This window comes from Parasteatoda tepidariorum, chromosome 8 (genome assembly GCF_043381705.1).
Source record: "Parasteatoda tepidariorum isolate YZ-2023 chromosome 8, CAS_Ptep_4.0, whole genome shotgun sequence".
Lineage (NCBI taxonomy): Eukaryota > Metazoa > Arthropoda > Arachnida > Araneae > Theridiidae > Parasteatoda > Parasteatoda tepidariorum.
Window position 1 is genome coordinate 28,972,992 of NC_092211.1, and position 19,157 is coordinate 28,992,148.

The 19,157-nt window shown below is 28.1% G+C and overlaps 2 protein-coding genes across 4 annotated transcripts; one reads left to right on the top strand and one right to left on the bottom strand.

Annotated features, from left to right (window-relative positions):
* Window positions 1-1,539: 1,539 nt before the first annotated feature.
* On the bottom strand, window positions 1,540-11,373 carry LOC107445244 (RNA helicase aquarius). Its single transcript, XM_016059594.4, has 3 exons — window positions 7,723-11,373; window positions 4,780-5,011; window positions 1,540-2,223 (listed from the first exon to the last, which is right to left on the bottom strand). Exons 1-3 carry the CDS (start codon window positions 11,058-11,060, stop codon window positions 1,648-1,650), a joined length of 4,146 nt encoding a protein of 1,381 aa, XP_015915080.2. The 5' UTR covers window positions 11,061-11,373; the 3' UTR covers window positions 1,540-1,647.
* A 442-nt stretch (window positions 11,374-11,815) lies between these two features.
* Window positions 11,816-16,387, top strand: LOC107445245 (cytoplasmic polyadenylation element-binding protein 2). 3 transcript variants are annotated; one of them, XM_016059595.3, is made up of 2 exons: window positions 11,816-12,014; window positions 15,826-16,387. In XM_016059595.3, exons 1-2 carry the CDS (start codon window positions 11,930-11,932, stop codon window positions 16,215-16,217), a joined length of 477 nt encoding a protein of 158 aa, XP_015915081.1. In that variant the 5' UTR covers window positions 11,816-11,929; the 3' UTR covers window positions 16,218-16,387. The 3 variants fall into 3 exon arrangements, with proteins under 3 accessions (XP_015915081.1, XP_015915082.1, XP_071040655.1); XM_016059596.3 differs by having other exon boundaries at window positions 11,825-12,018; XM_071184554.1 differs by lacking the exon at window positions 11,816-12,014 and adding an exon at window positions 13,706-13,833.
* Window positions 16,388-19,157: the final 2,770 nt, after the last annotated feature.

The following is a 19,157-nucleotide window of genomic DNA, read 5'->3' on the forward strand; positions in this document are numbered from 1 at the left end:
CTTAATCCCTTTGCAGGCTACTCAAAAGTGGTCACCCACTTGCTCACTGACCACCGCTTGACTTCTTTACTACTACTATTGGGAACCATGTCTTTCAATGAGTTTACTGCAGGACTATAACAAATACAGTGACCTCTCACTTATGCACCATTTTCATTTATGCAACGATTTTTATAGGTCCCAGTACATTGGGTAGGAACATAATGATAATCATCCTTCGTTTATGCGGCACTCTAAAAATAAAATTTTCAATAATGCGCCGAAATTTTAGGCTAACATTTTAATTTTTTTTCTTTAAATAGTTTAAAAAAAAGAAGAAAAGGTTTTAGATTAAAAATTGAAGCAAATAAACAATCCTTGTTACAGATAAAAAGAAATATGTTGTCAGATCCTATTTAATTGTTCACTTTTCTTCCCCCTGTGACCTTCTCATTTTTGCTATAGACATTCTTTCTGCAATTTTGAATAGGGTGTCTTATCTGTTACACCAAAAACAATGAAAGCCCAGTCATCTTTAAGAAAATAGCCATTCCTTTTGGTCAGAGGTTAGTTTTACTCCCAGGCTGTTTCCTAGAAGAAGAAAAAAGAACACATGGAATATGAAAGAGACCGCAATCACTTTTTTGCAGTCAGATGGACATCTTGGGTAAATAAAAGGAGGTAGTTTGTTTAGTGACAGTAGTAATTGAACAACCTATTGTGCAGCATATTATGACATCAAATACTTTCCTTAAAAATTACAATTTAATTCTGCTTTTGAAACTCCCTCATCCCATTTATATGAACTGGAAAAAACTGTTTTTGAAATACGTCGGCAGAAACAAATACAAACGTGTATTAAGGATTATTTTGTAAGAAAATAAATTGTCATTAGGTACGTTGAATTTTCTCTTTGTATAATTATAGTCAGGGATCCGTCTAGGTTTTTTTTAGAGATAACTATTTTGTGAAATTTAAAGATTATATTAAAAAATCAACACAAAAATATGGTAAAATAAGTAAATATTTTCAAAAATATTTAAATATTTTTCGAAAATATATTAAAAATATTTTGTGAAACTACCGTTTTTCTTAAAGTTGAATTTGTGAAACCGCCGTTTTTCCTAAACTTGAATTTGTGAAAATACCGCTTAACGGCAGTAAATTTGCCCTGGACAGACCCCTGATAGTAGATACCAAAACAGTATAAATATTAACATTCAATCTTGAAAAACATATTTATTCATATTGTCACTGCAATTTACGTTGCGTTTTAGGATTTTGAAGTTTTTCACTTATGCGCTTTTTTCTGTTGGCCCCTTACACCGTTGCATAAGTGAGAGTTCACTGTATTATAAAAGCTGTTTCAAAGTTACAAGAAGAAATATTTTATCAATGTACAATCCTAGAGTATTTAAACAAACCTATTGTACCTAACTTTTTTTACCAAGTTTTTTTCCCCCCCATTATAATTACAATTTCAATATTTCTGTATGGTTTAGGAATAGTCATTAGAGTATAAATGTAAAAAAAACATGGAGAAAGAATTACAGCTTTAAATGAACTTTAAAAATAAATTTTAATACCATATACATGATCAACATCATACACATGATTTGATGATTAAACTTATTGAATTATTTACATACACAATGACATTGTTCCTATTTATGATCGTGATTCATCAAATTGTGTTTCTTGTACATGTTGTTTTACCAGTTCTAGTTTCTGCTGATAAAAGTCATACACAAACTGTGCCATTTGGGGCATATCATTAATAATATATGGTTCTCCAGATGGTTTGTCTTCCCACTTTCTGTTGCATGGATATACTTCATGAGGATACAGGTGAAGTTGCTGAGGCCGCCTCATCAGTATTTTAAAAGCAGGTGACAATTCATAACAATTTTGAAACAAAGATACTCTAGCAAACACATATAAGCCAAGACGTGCACGAGACATAGCTACAACTAATCTTCTAACATCTCGTAAATGACCAACAGCATTCGTTCGAACTAAAGATAAGAGAATATAGTCATTTTGCTGTCCCTGATATTTGTCAACAGTTGTCACTTTATGTGGACGTCCAAATAAGGGATTGTTAGCACATCGTTTATTGACAACATCTCTAATTAGATGTTTTTGTCCATTGTATGTTGTAAGAATGGAGATTCTCTCAGCTGGATAACCAAGAATTCTCATGTACATATACACACCAACAGCATATTCTGCTTCTGCTAAATTCTGTATAAGAAAATTTCTATAAGCAATTCATAATTTAACTATAAAAAAACAATTTACAACAATTATATACTATAAAATTGCTATAGTGCAGTCTCTTTCACTAAAAGTTATTAAAGAAATATATTGCAACTTTTTCAAATTAAAAAGAAACAAAAATTAAAGTTATAAATTTTAAAAATAAATAAATATCAGTGAAAACAAATACTTTTTACTTTTGCTTGCAATACTAATTATAACTTTGTAAGGGACATGCTAATCACTTATCTATTATATAAGGGTGATTTTCTCAAAACATTAACTTTAGCCAAAGACAATTAAAAAAAAAATTATCTCCTAATTAGCTTGATGTTGATAATTATTATATTGCATGATAATTTACATTTAATATACCAACACTCTACAATACAACATAAAATTACTGATCTTTTGACTGGCTACGGCATGTTTAGTGTTAAGTGTACGAAAAGTGAAATTACTTAAAAAAAAATATTGATTATTTTAAATTGTAATCTTGTGGAAAAATATAATTACTGTCCCCTCATTTAAATGTTTTAAAAACACATGAATAAAATCATTTTTTCTATTATTTAAAAATTAACATTTCTTAAGAAAATAGATTATATCTAGAAATTTGAAGAAATATTAAACATTTTCATAAGAATTTTTACCTTTTCATTGCTAAAACATCTTCATATCACTTTTATTTTTATATCATTATTAGCTTAAGTAAGACCACATTTTGTAAGCTAACGCATAATAGTTTAAAACCAGAACTTGTTTGTATTTTTAAAATGTGTTTTTGTGTTTGGAGACAGTAATTACAAAATGACAGTAATGACCACTTTAAAACAAAATGTATACATTCAATCTAAATTGTTCATAGTTGAGAAAATGCCCTTTGTGGCAATTCTTATGATACATAATTTCATTTTTTGTAAATCTTGCGGCTGCGACAATTTTTTTTAATTTTTTTTTTTTTTTAAAATTCAAACAGACTAGTAAAATTTCAGTTAACTTTTTAGTCAAGTAGAATTTTATTCTTGATCTTCTTTTTATCATCTATATTTATAGAAATTATCTAAAATTAAGAAACGCAAACAAACAATTAAAAGTGCAAATTTCTATAATACTTATCTTTTTTAAAATTTTATTTTTAAGATACCAACCTACTTATAATTTTTTAAATAAAAATTGTCCAAAAAAAGGAAGAAAATAACGAAATTCAGATATTAATGTTTTTAAAGATATTCTGTGCAGATTCTATTCAATTCTTAATAAGAGTGAAAAAAGAACACAAAAATGCTAAGTCAACTTCAAATTAAAAATTTCAATAGTAAATAAATAAAGATGTTTGAATTTCTTTTTTCACTATTCAGTTTTACTTTACAAAATTAATATTTTGATTATCTTAAAACTATAATTGAGAAACAAAACAGAATATATTAATAACTATCTTAACACTTATAATTAGACTATTTTAACAACTTTCTCTCAATAACAATAATAACAGTCATAAATTTAACTTTTTAGTCAAGTAGAATTTTAATCTTGATCTTCTTTCTATCATCTATATTTATAAAATTTATCTAAAATTAAGAAACACAAACGAACAATTAAAATTTTAGAATTTTGTATTCTTATGCAAAAAATTTTTTAAAGTGATATTTTGTGTTCGGAGAAAGTTTTTCATTTTATCAGGATTCATACAGAGATCAGAAGAAGGAATCCAAGGAGTCCAAAATTTAAAAACTTTGCGTAAAGGATAACTAGACAGTTTTTTTTTAAAAATCAAAAAGCACTAGCACTCTAAAGAACTAGCAAAAATGTATATTTTGCATAAGATATTTTTTCCAGCTCTTTTTAAATAAATTTAGACTTTGTCAAACTTCATCAAGAAAAATAAATAAAATTATCACTTTAACACATAAATACATTTTCCAGCTTCAAATATTTTAATAAATCTTGTTAAAGTACATAGTACAGATGTTAAAGATTAACATAAAATCCTACCAATCTTATATTTTTAAATTTAAAAATAAAGTCTAAGGCATNAAAAAAAAAAAAAAAAAAAAAAAAAAAAAAAAAGCCCCACAGTAAATCATTAAGTTTGTTTGTAACATGTACAATTATTTGCTGTTATTTTTTCTTCTAACTCTTGCAATTCAATTTTTTTTCTTTTAAAGTTCACTTCTTAAACTATTAGATTTTGACAGCTAAGTCACATCATTTCGTTCCCCTGCTTGGACAGCAAATTCATCAGCGGACTTAGTAAGTTCATCTATGCAACACAATAATGTAAGGAGTTTTTAAAGACTAATTTGGAAATCTAAGTATGGACAAGTACTAGTTACAAGTACTCCTCTTTTTATTTCCAAGGAGTATAAGGAGTCTGTATGAGCCCTGTTTTATCTAAGTCTGTATTCATACTTTTAATCAAAAAAATAAAAAAAAATTATGGAAAAATAATGCTTTAAAAATAACCAAATACAAATAATAAATTTCAAAATTAACTAAATATAAGTACCCTACACTTAAAAAATGGAAAATAAAAATTACCTGATAAAAGTAAGGGTTAGGTTCAGATTCTCCAACACCATTAAAATCTTCCACATTGATGAGCTGATAATCAAACCAAAATCCAGCATTGGCTGTTTTGTACTCTGGAAGATTCAGGACGTGTGGAAGATTACCTAAATTCTTATATCTCCACCTATAAAGTTCACACATGCTAGATCTGGATCGGCCTTGAGCATCCAAGTCAATAGTTGGCACTCCTAATCTGACAAACCTTAAAGAAATTTAATTAAATATTAATAACTGATAAGAAAAAATACACACTTTTTTTAAATTTAAGAATCATAATCTTTTAAAATTCTCATTTTAACAATTCTACAATGAGAGAAAAATCACTTTAGAATTTTAAATTATGTATAATTAAAATACAGAAATCGATATGATGATGATCGATTAGAATAAAAAATTTTCAAGTTATACTTCCATTTATATTTATCATTGTTCTATACAATATTTATGCAGTAAAATGATTAGATATTTTTAACAGTACTTTGTAACTATCCTGTAGAATCGTAAAATTTAAATTTCTTTCAAATGTTCCTAATTAGTAAATTTTATCGAAATGATTTTATAGATAGATAAAATGACAGAAATGGCAACCTTTAATTTAGTCCTCCCAAAAAATAAATAAAAATAATTAATTAATAAAGATTTTAAATTGTAAAGCATTGTGAGGAATAAATTTTTATTTAAAGAATTTGAATACTGGTTTAATTAGGATAAATAATGATCCTAGAAGGTTATGAAACAATAAATAGAGGCTCTAAGTTAGCTTTATGAGCAGTAAAAGCTGCATAAAACTTTTGGTAATCAAAAAATATTTGATGCTGCTATAAAAAAAAGGGGCAATTTTTATTTAATTTAAAAATATAAAAGCATTTAAACATTTCAAGCCTTTTTATGAAAATTAACAAATGTTTCTTATTGGTCAAGAACAAATTATCTATTTATTAGAATTAAATGAAATTTTTTTAAAAATACAATTAAACTCAAAAACCCAACCCTAGCATATTGTAGCTGAGATTTAACCCACAGCTGACAAAATAAATAAATTAATTAAAGTGATGGTAATAACAACGGATGTGAAAATTCTTAAGCAGAAAGTAAGGATGTAAGTGACAATGTTTTTTGTGTCACGTGACTTATCCAAAGAACAGTAGCACAACAAAGAGACAATAAGATTCAAAGCAAATTAACTAGTAATTTTCCTGCACTATAAAGAAACAAAAATGAATAAAATAAGTACTTTTTTAAAAAAATTTATTAAGTACCTAGTTATGAACTAGACCTATTATGATTTTTTAACAAATTAGTTTTCATATGGACGCCCGGTGGCTGAGCGGTAGCGTTTCGTGCTGTCGTGCCACAGGTCCCTGGTTCGATCCTCGGGCCGGCAAGGCTGGCTCAGCCTATCATCCCTTCAGTGGGTCGATAAATGAGTACCAAGCATGTTTGGGAACTAAACACTGGGGGTTCCGCGTTCGGCTGACCACCTTACCGGAACATCTGCTCCTGCACCCCAGAGCCNCGCCCGGTGGCTGAGCGGCAGCGTTTCGCGCTGCCGTGCCACAGGTCCCTGGTTCGATCCTCGGGCCGGGCAAGGCTGACTCAGCCTTTCATCCCTTCAGTGGGTCGATAAATGAGTANGGGAAGGCTATTTCTTCTTTTATCTTAAAAAAGATTTAAAAACAGAGTTATAAAACCATTGATCACCCTCTTAATTTAAACTAATAAGTTTTAATAGAATAAACAAATTAACCGGAAAGAAAAAACGACAGCTGTAATGAATTATGAATAAAAATAAAATAAAATTGACAAACTTAAAGAGCATTGTCCCAAAAATTATATAGCTATACCTTTAAAGTCAGTTTCAATATTGAAGAATAAAAATCTTTTTAAAACATCATATAAAGTAAAGTAAAACTACATATTTTTAGAAGAATGAGATTTGCAGAGGTCCCCTCACCTGGTACTTAACAGGACTGCCAATTTAAACATTTTTTGCCAAAACATTTTTAGAGTGGTAAACAAAGGTACTTTTCAGTTAACCAAACACAAGCAAAGTCATAAAAAGATTCAGATCCTTTTTAAATACATTAAAATTAAATTACACAAAAAATACTTGAATTTCTTTGCCTGGCTAACTGAAAAGTATCCAATTAAAAATTAAAGCTTTCAGATTTTTAGGTAATTTTTGAAATATATAAAAAGCTTCAACACTAGAGAGCCAGAACAAAGTGGATTTCATATAACGTTTGAATCATTTACATGTAGTGGTGGGAAAAATAATGGTAAACGAAATTTACAAAACAAATAGTAGTACATAGACTTAGCTACCACTGGAAGAAATTTTTCCAAAAAGCGTAGAAAATTTGCAGCCCGCAGTAAGAAATACTTGAACAGCAAAAAGTTTAAATTGACCAGCACTAAAGAACAGTGCTGGATTACCCATTAGGCCAGACTAGGCCCCCTTAAAATGTTTTTTTTTTGAAAATAAATTAAAAAAAAATTAAGAAAAAATCAATTTTAAATATAAGTTAATAAAATACGATAACTTTTTTACATAACATAAAGTGTTACATAATTTAGTGAAAGTGTTAATAAATTTCACACTTTTTCAAAATGTTATGACTATTTTTTAGTTCTAATTTAACAAAATAATGCAAAATTTAATTTATTATCACTTATTTTTATTTTAAATATGCTTTCTTAAATGAAAAGATTTATAAATACTTTTAAGTTTGAATAAATAAAAAATATACGACAAAAAAAATTTAATCTAAGTGCCTTAAAAATTTGAAAGGCCTAGAGCCCCGCGTACGCTTAATCCGACACTGACTAAGAAGTTTGAATAAATATTCACCTTTTCTTACAGTTAATAAATCTATCATGCATATAATGAAAAATTAAGTTTGAAAATTATACCTCGTAAATAACGACTGCTCCATATTACTATATTTTTGAAAAGCCATGTTTTTTATAACCGGTGGTAATTGATGATGATCACCAATCATAATCCAGCGTTTAAGTCTATTGAACCCATCCTTAGGATTCTGCAATAAAAGTGGAATGAAAGTTTCAATTTCTAAAATTTGAGCTGATTCTTCCATCAAGATGTTATCATAGGTAAATCCAAGTTCTACTAATTCTTTTCTTTTTAAAGCTGCATGTGTACATGTCATTGCTATGATTTTAGCCTCTTTAACAAGTAGATACTGAGAACGATCTAAACCACTGCGAAGTAACTCAAAAGCTCTAAATTCCTCTAACTGAGAAAATATCTTCTTTATGTAACGGAAACAGCCTTCTGCAATTTCGATATCTTCTTCATACGTTTTACCCTTAAATAGAGGCTGAGGAGCTTTCTCGAAAAATTTGGAAAAGGGGAAACAATCTGCAACTAAGTTTAGAGCAACTTTTTTACCTCTTCCTGGTTTCACTTTACTTAGAAATTCTTCCCATCTAGCTAACACATGATACATAAAAAAATGTCCAGCAGTTTCACATGTATAAGAAACATCACCTGCCACACCGAGACTTTCTTGAAGTTTTCGTACATGATCCAAAAGTTCGAGGCGTTTGGCTAAGACGTAATTAACTCGACCGTATCGACTGAAGTCCTTCTCGGTTTCTAAAGCTTCTTCACCATGACCTAAACGAAGTAAATGACGTTCATCAATGTCCAAAGCCATGATTTTCTCGAAAAGCTGATTCAATGCTTGATTAGAATGAGTGACAATAAGAGTTCTCTGATTTGGGAAGTTGTGATACAAGTTAGAAATTATTTGAACAGCAACATCAGTTTTTCCGGTACCAGGAGGTCCAACTACCATAGTAAGGCCAAGCTGCATTCCAGATTTAATAGCCTCAACTTGCGTAGGAGTAAACTGAACCATATTCTTTTTAGGATGAGCATATAAATAGGGTCCAGAATTAGGAAGTACATGGGGAGTTACAATAACCTTTTGCTTTTGCACTTCATTTTCTGCGGAATTTTCTTCGATTGGGAAAAATTGAATTTTGAATGGTGGTACTAATTTTTTAGGATCATCAACATTCACCTGAACATCAGTATCAGGAAAGCTATTCCTTAGATGCTCTATACTAAGAAAAGTATCATTAAAGTCAAGTTCGCTAATTTGATTTTCCATTTTGGAATAATGAGCAGCTCCTGGATCTCCATGTCCTAAAATAATATCATGCAACCAATCCGGTACAACACAATCTGTATTCATTAAACTTCTAATGGTTTCCAATACAGCCTTGAAATTATTTTCTTTAGGTTTCCTTCGAATAATGATATTAAATGTTTCATACACATCTTCCCTACCACCTACAGCATTCAGCATGTCCAAACGATACTGATTACAATCCAACCACACTCGGAAAGTTCTTTTATCACCTTCAAACTCAGGTTTAGGTTCAGGGCCTTCTTCAATAACTTTTCCAGTAGGACTTAACATACCTTCAATTTCGCAGCCTCTAATATAAGCCATACCAACTTGAGAAAGAAACGGTTCTTTAGGATTGTAAGCAGTGCCAGGTAAGCATGTTGGCTTAACAGTGACTAAAAAGCAGACGTCATGTTTTCGCAAAGCTTCCCATTCAGACTTAATTTGTGATCTGGTACTTAAAGTTACAGTTACATCTGCTTTGACACATGCTGGTTGCTTTTCTCCAATATTGGGTTTTCCGACTTCAACAATTGAAAATATTGTTATAGGTTGGGCCATGCGAGCCCAGCCCCCAAACATAACATCACCAACTTCTGTCTGCCATGGTCTTAATCTCTTAATTGCATCTTCTATATCTTGTCGTATCTCATACGTAGATTCCAGCCTAAATAAGTTGAAATTTCTGAAAAGATAATCATGTAAGGTAAGAAATTGTAAATTCAACTTTGGCAAAGCAAGACAGCCCTCACCAGAAAAATATTCTGTAGGAACCACATTTTCATCCCAGATAATTTTTTCTGTAGGATAGAGGGGCATTTGATTCAAAGCTTCCAATTGGGAATCTCTTTTTTCTAGCTTAGATATTAACAACTCCAATAAAAACTGATTATCATAAGAATTTTCTTTATCAGTTACAACTGGCAAGAGTTTAACAAATGCAGCCATATCATGTAGTGTTGAATTTTCTAATGACAAAAACACTCTAGAAAGATTTTCACGAGTATCTATGCTGTTGACATTTGACAAATAAAATTGTTTTAATTCAGGAATCTTTTTTTTAAAAGCTGCACTTTGAACACTTTTAAATAAAGCGTAATGAATAAGCATCATATCATTGTCAGTTAAAGGTTCGCCAGTGAACTCATTAACTTCAAACCGGGAATAAAATTTCAAAATATCTAACAGTTGAGAGAAAAGTCGGCCTTCAACACGTTTAGGTAAATTTGACAATTGACATTTAACGACAACGTGACAGTCGTCAATTAAGACATTACAGAATCGTCTAGTTAAAGGTAGAGCCTCTAAATCAATTAAAAGTTCAGTGAATCTTTCACAATAATGAACACTTTCAATCAACTCTTTGTCTAATTCTGGACTCTTTTCCACGTTAGGAATAGCATATAAAATGTCAAAAAAATTATTTATCAAATTAAATATGAATTTCCTTTCAAAATTTACATTTTCTAAATCTTCTTCACTCAGACTTTTATCCTTCTTCTTAATTTTATTCCAGTACCTGAGTAGAAATGAACTCTTTTTGAATTCCTGATTTCTCCTTTCTGGAAGAATATTAATCCAGATCGCCAGTGATACAATCTTTTTAATACTTTCTCTAATCAATTCGACTTCACAGCTATTGAAAGAATGTATCAGGAAAACTAGCAAGCAAGTCTTTTCCTTTTTGGAAATTTTTTCATCCATAATACCATGTAAAACTTGCTTAAAAAACTTAGGGAAATGTTCAGGTTTAGATTTAAATGCTTCCCAGGCAGGTACTCTCTCACGAAACTTTTCATTCACCATGATTACTATGGACATCATGTGAGCGTGAGTAACGTTTCCCTGATAATTTGGCCATAAATAATTTTCAAGGTATTGACTGAATTCCAGAAGCATAATGCGTCGAATAGCGAAATTTGAGGAGAGAATTTCTTCGCTGTAAATATCGTTAATAATAGAAGGATCGAATTGAAGACATTCTTTGGAAATGTGACTCGACCAATACTTATTTGCGAGCTGGGTTATCGTATCCGATTTGATCTGAGAAACAGTAGGCAGAGATTCTTTTTTAGACGTTGATGAAGTCATCTTGAGAGTTAGTTGAGTGTAAAATTATTACTATCTAATAGTATTCATGTTTCCATGCAGAAAGAGATTGTTTATATTTCTGTTTTTGCTGATTCTTGCAACTTACTGTTCAACAGCTTAACTCACATAGTTGATAATATCAATGCAATTTAAAATTTGGGTATAAATAGAATTGCGAAATAATAAACCAAGAAATCTCGATATAAACAAAACAATGCAAACCGGAGAGTGCGGTTAAAATGTTTGCAGTTACAGCTATGAGTCTAAACTTTCTCAAAAAAATACTTCCGTTCACTTAATTTTGTTCAGATTAAGAATCATTAAAAANTAAGTCATTAACTAAAGCAATTTAAATTTTGCACCTAAATATTATAAACTATTGTTGATTGAATAGTGGATTTTAAAATATTTTGGTACTTATTAATGAAATTTAAGAGTATAACTTACATTCGAAATTAGTTTAGCTATATTGCAATAGATGGCGCCACTAAGACTATTCTTACTGAGCGAAACTTGGCGCTTGATAGGCGGGAGTGGAATCTCTTTCTTATTCCTCTGTGATATAAACAAAACAATGCAAACCGGAGAGTGCGGTTAAAATGTTTGCAGTTACAGCTATGAGTCTAAACTTTCTCAAAAAAATACTTCCGTTCACTTAATTTTGTTCAGATTAAGAATCATTAAAAAATGCTACATTTTTATTTTATGAACTACTATGAAAGCAACAACCTAATGCTTTCTAGAACTATCTAGTTCATATTTTTTGGTTCCTGTTCATGTTTTTTCATGTCAATGAGTTTCATGTTCAGTTTTGTTAACTTTTAGAATAATCTAGCAATAAGTCTGTTGCGCAATTACTTAAGGTATAAATGATGTTGCTTCCCTTGCTAAATTTAAACGGTTACCAAAATCTCATTGTTAATATTATTCTTGATCTTGATTTACAAGAACCTGGTTGGTAAGACTTTTTTCTTGAATTGACATGCATTAACTTTAAAACTGTATATAATTTTTAGAACTGATGTATTTTAATTAAATTTATTATTTTAGTGTCTTTTTTCTTATTTTCATTCTTATACCCTGTTTTTTTTTCTTATTTTATGCATATTATACAAAGGGCGAGCATTTTGTTGTAGCTCTAAAAACCAGTGATCAGAGTTACAAACTTGCCTTGAGTTAAATTAGCAATTTTTTTCTTCTAAAAATTTCTATGATTTTTTGCGGAAACAGCTTCATTTCACTTAGGATTTAAATTTTAAAAGAAATTAAATTGTATCGAGAAAATCTGCGAAACTTTGAAAAGGAAGAAAAAAATGTATTAGATATTTTTTCTCATTTGAATCTAAGTATAGTGTATTATGTTAGTTTTACAAGTAGTACTTATATTTTTATACAGTTTTTATGAATTTAAAAATATTACTGTTATTATTTATTTTAACTTACGTTTTATTGAATTATCATATTAATTTAAAATAATTTTAATTTTCTACTAGTAACTAATTTTCTTTGTCCCATAGATGTCAGTTTTTCTGTAAATACATTTAACAAATCAGAGCATAATTTTACTTAATATGTTCAGTATTACATTGATTATCCTTATGAAGAACTAATATAAATAAGTATAATGATATTATTAACAGATCGAAGGTCATTATTGTGTATTTTTTGTTGTTACAAATATTTTTGTCAGGAAAGATTTTTTTTTGGCAAAATATTTATTAATTCACTTATTTCAAATGCCTGTATTTTAAAAGTGTTTTTAGAAAGGAGGAATAAGGAATTTACAAATTGATAAATAGTACTATTTACAATAATAGGTATGGGTCAGGTAAACAATGTGTAGGGTATTTATAAATGGGTATATAACGACTAGGCATTTATCTCTACTTTGGGTAAATAACCAAAATCAGGGTATATATATAGTTCTTTGTCATTGTAACCATAATTTGTCTAGCTTATAATTCTAGAAATAATATAAAATCTTTAACTTTCAAAAATAAGCTTAAATAATATATTAATTCTCGAAATTTTTTTCACAAAGCTCTAAATATCCATTGCTTGTTGTATTAAAAAAGTAACATAAAAATATTTGCATTGTATATTATCGCAAAGTAGATATAGTAATTTCAGTGAAGGTTAAGCGTTTTTCAAGAAGAAATCCCCTTTTTTCCGAGACAATTGGTGTAAACTGGGGGTAATAGAAGAAATGAATGAGCACAGAGAATCCTAATTCGTTCATATTAATTTTATAAATTATAAATAAGTGATAAAATTAATACTAGGAATTTCAATAATTTTTTTTTAAAAAATATTCATATAACTCTTTTATTAAAGATAATTAGTTTTTTTTTAATGTAAGTTTAAAATCATTGAATATTTTGTTAAACTGGTTTTTTTTTCTGCACCTTGTTGGAAACAATGCGAATATTTTTTTACTTCTGAAAGTCAGTCATATTTAGCAAAATCTTATAATGTCATATTTTACACCAAAATATTGAATTGCAGTTTAATTTTTGTATTAAAGAATTAGAGACTTATCTGTTTTGCTGGCCCAGGCAATAAAGTCGCCTATGCAGACTTACTGATTGCAAGTAAATTCAACCTTTTTTTAAAAAAAAATAGTGGTGGATTATTTGTATTGAAATATATAGATAAAATAGCCGAAATTACTTTAGCTGGCAAAATTGCTAAGTGCCAAGAATTATTTTGTTTACTATGAGCGAAACACTACTTAATCTTTAAATACTAGAAAATTCAGACAATTCAACAAGAGGTAGTCATTTTTTAAAAATTATCACATACGACTTACTAAAATTTACTTGGATCTTATTTACTGTTTTCAATTTGATTTAAAATTTTGATTATTAATATTGTACCAAATTATTGTTCCATTCTAATATTGTCATACAGCATTAAATTTAATGCAGCATTAAATTTTTGTTAAATATTTCTTCAAATTAAAATATCTCGGGATTTGTAATAAGAATATGGATAATATGAAAATTTTCATAAGCTTTTAGAGATGAGTTTTTTTCTGTAATGTTTATTTATATAAATAATTAAAGAAGATGAACTGTATGAATTCTTAGTCTTCAACCATTATTTCATAGTTATTCCAATTACCAGTCCAGAAAAAGAGATATTTGCAAATAAAATTTGGTTCAGATAAATTAGTACATACATTTGTGCTTTTATTAATCTCACTTTCTAATGTAACGTAGAGTTTATTAAAAACATATTTTTTCTAAATCATATTTTTTTATTTAAATTAGAAAAATAATTTAATAAAAAATTTTTTTTAATTCCTGTAAGAATTATTAAATTTCACTTCTAAAAAATTAGGTATATTAAAACTTATTATATATTTTATTATTTATTATGTTTGACATTATAAAGGAAATATATAAATCTTTGTTTAAGGTTGTTAATGTTTAAGGTTAAACATGCAATTTTAAAGGTAGAAAAAAAAAGTATTTTTTTCTCCTGCCAGAAGTTTTTTTTTCATAGGGGAATAAGTGTAATAGTAACACCATTTAAACTCAACATGCAAAAATATTGGAACATGCAAGCTAGCCTACATTATTTACCCCTTTGAAAATCTTACTAATATTAAGCTCGATATTTTTCAAACAAATAGTAATAACTATATAAAAACTCAAAAATTTATAGCTAATTAAATTAATATTGTTCAGATATCATCACATCTAAATATGGATCTAAGAAAATATTACATATTATTCATATGCAGGATAAGTTTTGTATGATAAACTTTATAAAATAAATTAAGTAGAATCTGAAATTTAGAAATATATTTCTGGTTTAGGTATCTTTTCTAGTTTAGTTAGGTATCTTTTCTAGTTTAGGTGTTAGTTTTGAAACACAAATAGTGAGAATTATGAATAGAAATGTGAATTTAAAAATTATTAAACCATAGCTACTCTCAAATAAAAATTATAATACTATGATTTCAGTAATTTACATGTTCATTAAAAGGAATTTTTCTTGTTAAATATTTAATTAATATGTTAATTTTTAACAATATCAGCAAAATTTAGTTGAAATTAGTTACTCAAATGAAAAGATGGTAATTCAATATTGATTCAATAGTTTCAAAAAATTCCTAAATTCTCAGATATTTATGAATTTTGGGTATTTATTATGTTATAAAAACCTTGGTGTTTTATATCTATATTACAATATGTTAGTAAAATAATGTTGTACTTTTTAATGCTGTGTATGCAAATTAATTACGTGGAAGTCCTTTTACACATTTCTTTTTGAAAAATGTTATGAAAAAGACATATGTTCTTTCAAAAGAAAATTTTAGTTATTATTTTAAATTTTTCGTTTACATTTATCTAGCATTTACGGAGCCCTAAAAAATAGTCTTTTGCAAGTAAATATTTCACTTTTAATTTTACCATGTACAATTTTTAAATAGCATGTGTTAATATTTCAAATTATTAAAGATTTATTTCAAGAAACTTTTTCTGCCAATTGTTATTGTGGACATAATTTTTTGTTCTTAAATAAATCAAAATTGCTTTAAAATTTATTCTTTTGTAATTACTTCCTTTAATTTTTTTATACTTGCAAAAAACTTACTAATGCTTAAAATTAAAAAAACTTTGTATTTTTATCAGGAAAAAAAAACATAATTTTTTTTAAAAAATTAATAAATACTAGCTAAGAATCAGTATTTAATAAAAATTGTAAATTTGATATCATTACCAAGTCTTATTTTTTCCCCTTTTTTTCTCTCCAGAAGTTCGAGCTAATATGTCTTATGAAAAGGAAACCAGCAGTGATATATCTGATTTATCTGATATGGAAGATTTCTTTCACTTTGCAGAAAATGTCTTAGGTGAAAATATTCAGATTTCTGAAGGTGTAAAAGTTTCTCAGGAAAATGAAAATGACCCTCTGGAGAAGTGGAACCCGCAGGATTGTGAAGATGTTTGGTGGTCAGATGATCCTGATTCTGATGATTCAGATATGAGTAATGAATATGAATACATTATAGGAAGGTATGAAGAAGAACTGGCAGATTCTAGTTCAGATACAGATTCAGAAAAAGAATTCATGAATCAATTTGGTCATAGTTCAGATACAGATTTGGAAGAAGAATTTGTGAATCAATCTGATGATTGTAGATAACAGCACTTTACTATAGTTGTATTTGTGATATTAATAATTTAACTTTAAGAAAGCAGTTTGTGAAGAATTTTTCATAGTTCTTCTAGTTATTTGTTCTTATAAAATTATTTAATTATTGTTTTATTTTTTGGAAATGTTTTGTTTTAAATAAAAAGTATTATTTCAACAAATATTGGTGTGCAAGCAAAGAAACTTTTTTCTGCCATATTACTAAATAGCATTTTTTGTTTAAAAACTTGGGCTTTTTTAAAAATGTTTCTATTTTTATTTCCCTTTAAACAATTAANTTATTGTTTTATTTTTTGGAAATGTTTTGTTTTAAATAAAAAGTATTATTTCAACAAATATTGGTGTGCAAGCAAAGAAACTTTTTTCTGCCATATTACTAAATAGCATTTTTTAACAATTAAGAATAAAGAATATCACTCATCAGAGAAAGATAATTTAATTATTGTATTAGAAAGTGGAAATTATTATAACTGTGCTGTGAACAGATTTTCGCTGCCAATTCAATTCTGATTAAGATCTTAGCAAATTAGAAGGGGAGTCAGCATTTTTTAACAGCAGAAAGATAGATGTGCTAAGAAGGAAACAGAATTAAGTATAAGATTCTCTTGATATATATAAAAAGAAATTGTCAATAGATTTTGGAGTGTGTAATATTATTTATTTGTGTGTGTGTGGCCAATCAAAAATATTTAAAATTATTCCTCTCAAGAAGAGGAGAAAAACACATTCATGCTGCATAACACAAATAAAAAATCTTTCAGCCATCTTGATGGCAGATCAGGAAAGAAATTTCTTTTAATTCATGGCGATTATATTCACATACTTGGTTGCTCATAAAAAAAGGAGAGAAAAAATTTTTTATTACACTTACCAGCAATTTGCTGGATTAATTTGGGAAACTGAAGTCAAACAGTAAAAGTATTTAATTCATGATAATTTTGTTTGAACTTTTCCTTTAAAGATGTGAGGTTATTTTGGGAATAAAAACATACATAGGGTAGTTACACTCACGGAGAAGATGGAAAACCTGGAATTCTCAGGGAAATTTATTAGTAACTCTTGAAGTTTTAGAAGTATAAGTAAATAATAATTGTCACACATACTTTCATCACCAATGTGTTAGATTCTGTGTAATAATAGTTATTATAATATGACTTTAGTACTAGTAAGAAATTCAACCAGTTATGTCTTCTAAAAAGGTACTATCTTTTTTTTTCTGTCAATGTTTAGGAATTGATAATTTTATATCTACTATTGATTTAATAAACATTTTTTCAAACTTTTAGAACATTAATAATGCTTATTTTCAAAATCAATGGGTACCTATAAATAAAATGAATTTATTTAAAAAAAAAGTTTTATTTAACATTATGAAACTTATAGGTTAAGTTGGTTTTAAAAAAATAACTTTACTGCACAAAAAAAATAATATGTGTGCCATAAATTAATACACACACAGTAAATTAAAAAAAAATATGTCGAATATCTCCCAAATTTTTATATATTTCTGAGGAAATATGGTTTTGGTTAGAGAGTGACCACCCTGAAACTTCTCTTGCAATTTGATATCTTTTTACAACTATGCTATTTAACTATCGCTGGTATGTAAAGCCTTTTTTAAATTTAAATTGTGATTAACCAGGTTTTGTCAGAAATAATCAGAGTGTTTTGTTGATTAGTTTTAAAATGCTATTGGGACCTCGTATATCTAGCTGTTTTCTTCCCGTTGTACAACACAATATTTTGGGAAGTGGATAACTTCGCATCATGTAGCTTGTATCTATTAACTATCAACATGACAGGACTGAATGTGCTTCGAAAAAAAAATCCAGACTTTTCGCTAACAGTGATCCGGAAGTTTCCGAAGATCGAAGGTCCAGACGTTTCAAAAAATCATTGATCACGGAAGTTTCCGGAAATCAAATTTTCAAAGGTGGAACTTAAAAACACAGTTTATTTTATTTGTTTGTAAGTTGTTATGTTTGAGGGCATAAGCGAGCAGGGAGAGCAGAGCATTCTGATTATAAAAATTATTATATCTTTATCTACTTCATTAGTGTTCTTCCTAAGGGTTTTTAGAAGGGCGGTTAGTAACTGCCCTTTGATCCCTATAAATGCGTTCTTTTTTATAAAAAGCCGCTCATCACTTAAAAACACTGCTTTTTTATTCGTATTCCATTTTTTAAAAAAATTAATTCACTTTAAATAATAATGACACACTGGTAAAACCTGTGTCTATAGGTTTCATTCAGATTACTATTAAAAATATTTACTTTGCTAGGATTATTCTCAACTCGTTAAATTTTATAAGTATATGTTTTTTCTGTGGGGGGGGGGGGGGGNCGTTTTAATTATTAAAATTATTCTTTAAATATAACTTTAAAAAAAAAATCCAACTTTTTATGTTCATTTTATCATTATTTTCAGTTTAAACTATAAATTTTTCTCTTATTCTGATAATGAGAGAGAATTATTTTTTGATATATACACGTAAGATAGTGTGAGAGGGTAATTTAAAAATTGATGAAGATCAAATTCAGTTATTACATCTTACACATTTTGAAAATTGTTTGATTTTTAATGAGTGCACTCTCTGACACTTATAGTGCCATTTTTTGAGAGGCAGCACCATGCCCTTTTTTATTCCTAGGGAAAACTCTGCTTTATTATTGTTCACCTTTTAAATTTAATAAATATATGGATTTTAAATGAGGTTCATCAATTTTTTTAAAAATTTATAATAGATTTTTTATTTGAAATTAAATTTTTAGTTTAAAGCAAGATTCACATAATACCTATTATATTTCTATACGGTAATGGATGAGATTTGCTGATTACTAAATTATTTGCAATTCAATACTTTGTGTGATAGTGAAAAATTATATCTTCATCCTATCTGTGAATGAATGAATTTTTTTTTTAATACTACTT